The sequence below is a fragment of the Trametes versicolor genome (genome assembly GCF_000271585.1).
Source record: "Trametes versicolor FP-101664 SS1 unplaced genomic scaffold TRAVEscaffold_3, whole genome shotgun sequence".
NCBI lineage: Eukaryota > Fungi > Basidiomycota > Agaricomycetes > Polyporales > Polyporaceae > Trametes > Trametes versicolor.
Window position 1 is genome coordinate 813,586 of NW_007360323.1, and position 1,633 is coordinate 815,218.

The following is a 1,633-nucleotide window of genomic DNA, read 5'->3' on the forward strand; positions in this document are numbered from 1 at the left end:
CCTGCCCGCCCACCTCGTACCTCGAAGGCGGCGCAGACAAGCTCAAACCGCGCACCCCGCTCGTTCAAGAGAGCGTCGCGCACCAGAGATACGCCCACATATACTTGAAGATGAATGCATCAGTACGTCGCAGCGTAACTACAGGTACGGACAAGTAATGCCTCGACGACCTCCTGCGTCAAGCTGTGCCGGCAGGTGGTCAATCGAAAGACATCGACCGTCTTCCTACGCCCATGCGGCCTCGGCGGCCTCATCCACACAACCAGAGTGTATACGGCACCGGGGAACGTGTAGACGGTAAGTCTCGGAACGATACGAGCAAATTCAGTATTCACGAAATGCTTCCCAAGGGGGGACCCTTACATACGACGGTGAAAACATTGTTTCGAGCATTCCCCCTCACCTACGCATTCTCCCGCGCCACGCTTTGGTACGTGCATTTGATTATGAGCTCAGAACGATGTTCACCTAATTTGGAACGGATGCGCGCGGTCTGTATGTAGATATCATCGCGAGGAGGTGGCCGGGAGTCTGCTGCAGACATGTTGACCTTGGGCACCAGCGTCGCACCGCGCGGCGTTAACAATCGAACGGCCTAGTTCACGCACTGGAGAGCACACGTACAGCGAGTCTCGATTGCAACGGAGAAAAAAAGGTTCGCGACATCTGCCTTCAAAGGGGGGACCCTTACAAGTGGCCCTGAAACCGACAAATTGTACATCACATCTCAGGCGCAGGTTCTTCTGCGCTGTGCCTTCGTACGTTACGTTGCACTGGCGTTCTCCGTCATATATCGTCGCACTGATATGCTTGCAGGTGGTGTGGATGGAGACAACCTCGCAGAAAGAGGGAGCAGCCACCCCCGTGAAGGCGACGACCTCGTGTGCCGACGACGCGGCGTGCCGCTTTGATATCTGAACACCGCAATCCATGCACCATGGAGCATATGCACGGTGAGTTTGAGCGCGATCCGAGGAGAAATATGTGTTGACCTCCCTGCACACCTCGAACCTCGAGGGCGGCGCAGACAAACTCAAACCGCGCACCCCGGTCCATTCAGAGGGCATCGCGCGCCAGAAATACGCCCACATACACTCGAAGACGACGGCAAGCACCCTCCTCGCGGATGTCTCCATTGTGCCGCAGCTGCCGACCCCTGCTTGGGCATCCTCCGTGCGTGCAGGACGGCACGAAGCCTAATTTGTGGCCCGCTGCCAATGCAGCCTCACGGTACGTACAGTGCGTCCTGCGTATCCGATTTGATGCGCTCATGTCTTGGGCCGAGCAGGTACGACGGCGGTGCCCACGCACTAGCAGGTCGCGAAGAGGCCGCTCCGCCCAGTGCGCTTGCTTATGCAGCGTGCGCCTCTTCGGGAGACCTGTCCGTACACGGCGCGTTACCGCCCATTGCACGTCCGAGTCCCCCGCGTCGCACGGCAGAGACGGCCAATGTCGCGCTCGCGCGCGGCCGCCACTCTCCAACACCGCGGTGCGCTCTGAGCACACGCCCTTCTGCGGTGCACGCTCCCCAAGACGTCTGCATTCGAGTCCCTGCGCCCGTACGCGTACCGTGTGCGAGCAGGCGAAATGAATCTCATTTGGATGATTTTGCAGGGAACACCCGGACAAGACA

General features: G+C 59.0%; 1 protein-coding gene across 1 annotated transcript in view; it reads left to right on the forward strand.

Moving 5' to 3' along the window:
• TRAVEDRAFT_27003 (uncharacterized protein) overlaps window positions 1-1,633 on the forward strand; it is a gene marked incomplete at its 3' end in the record, with an annotated part of 3,426 nt that overhangs the window by 853 nt on the left and 940 nt on the right. The window contains exons 6-8 of the mRNA XM_008036593.1: window positions 817-1,230; window positions 1,289-1,559; window positions 1,615-1,633. Of these exons, the coding sequence (XP_008034784.1) occupies window positions 1,127-1,230; window positions 1,289-1,559; window positions 1,615-1,633 (394 nt within the window). The remainder of the gene's footprint in view (window positions 1-816; window positions 1,231-1,288; window positions 1,560-1,614) is intronic.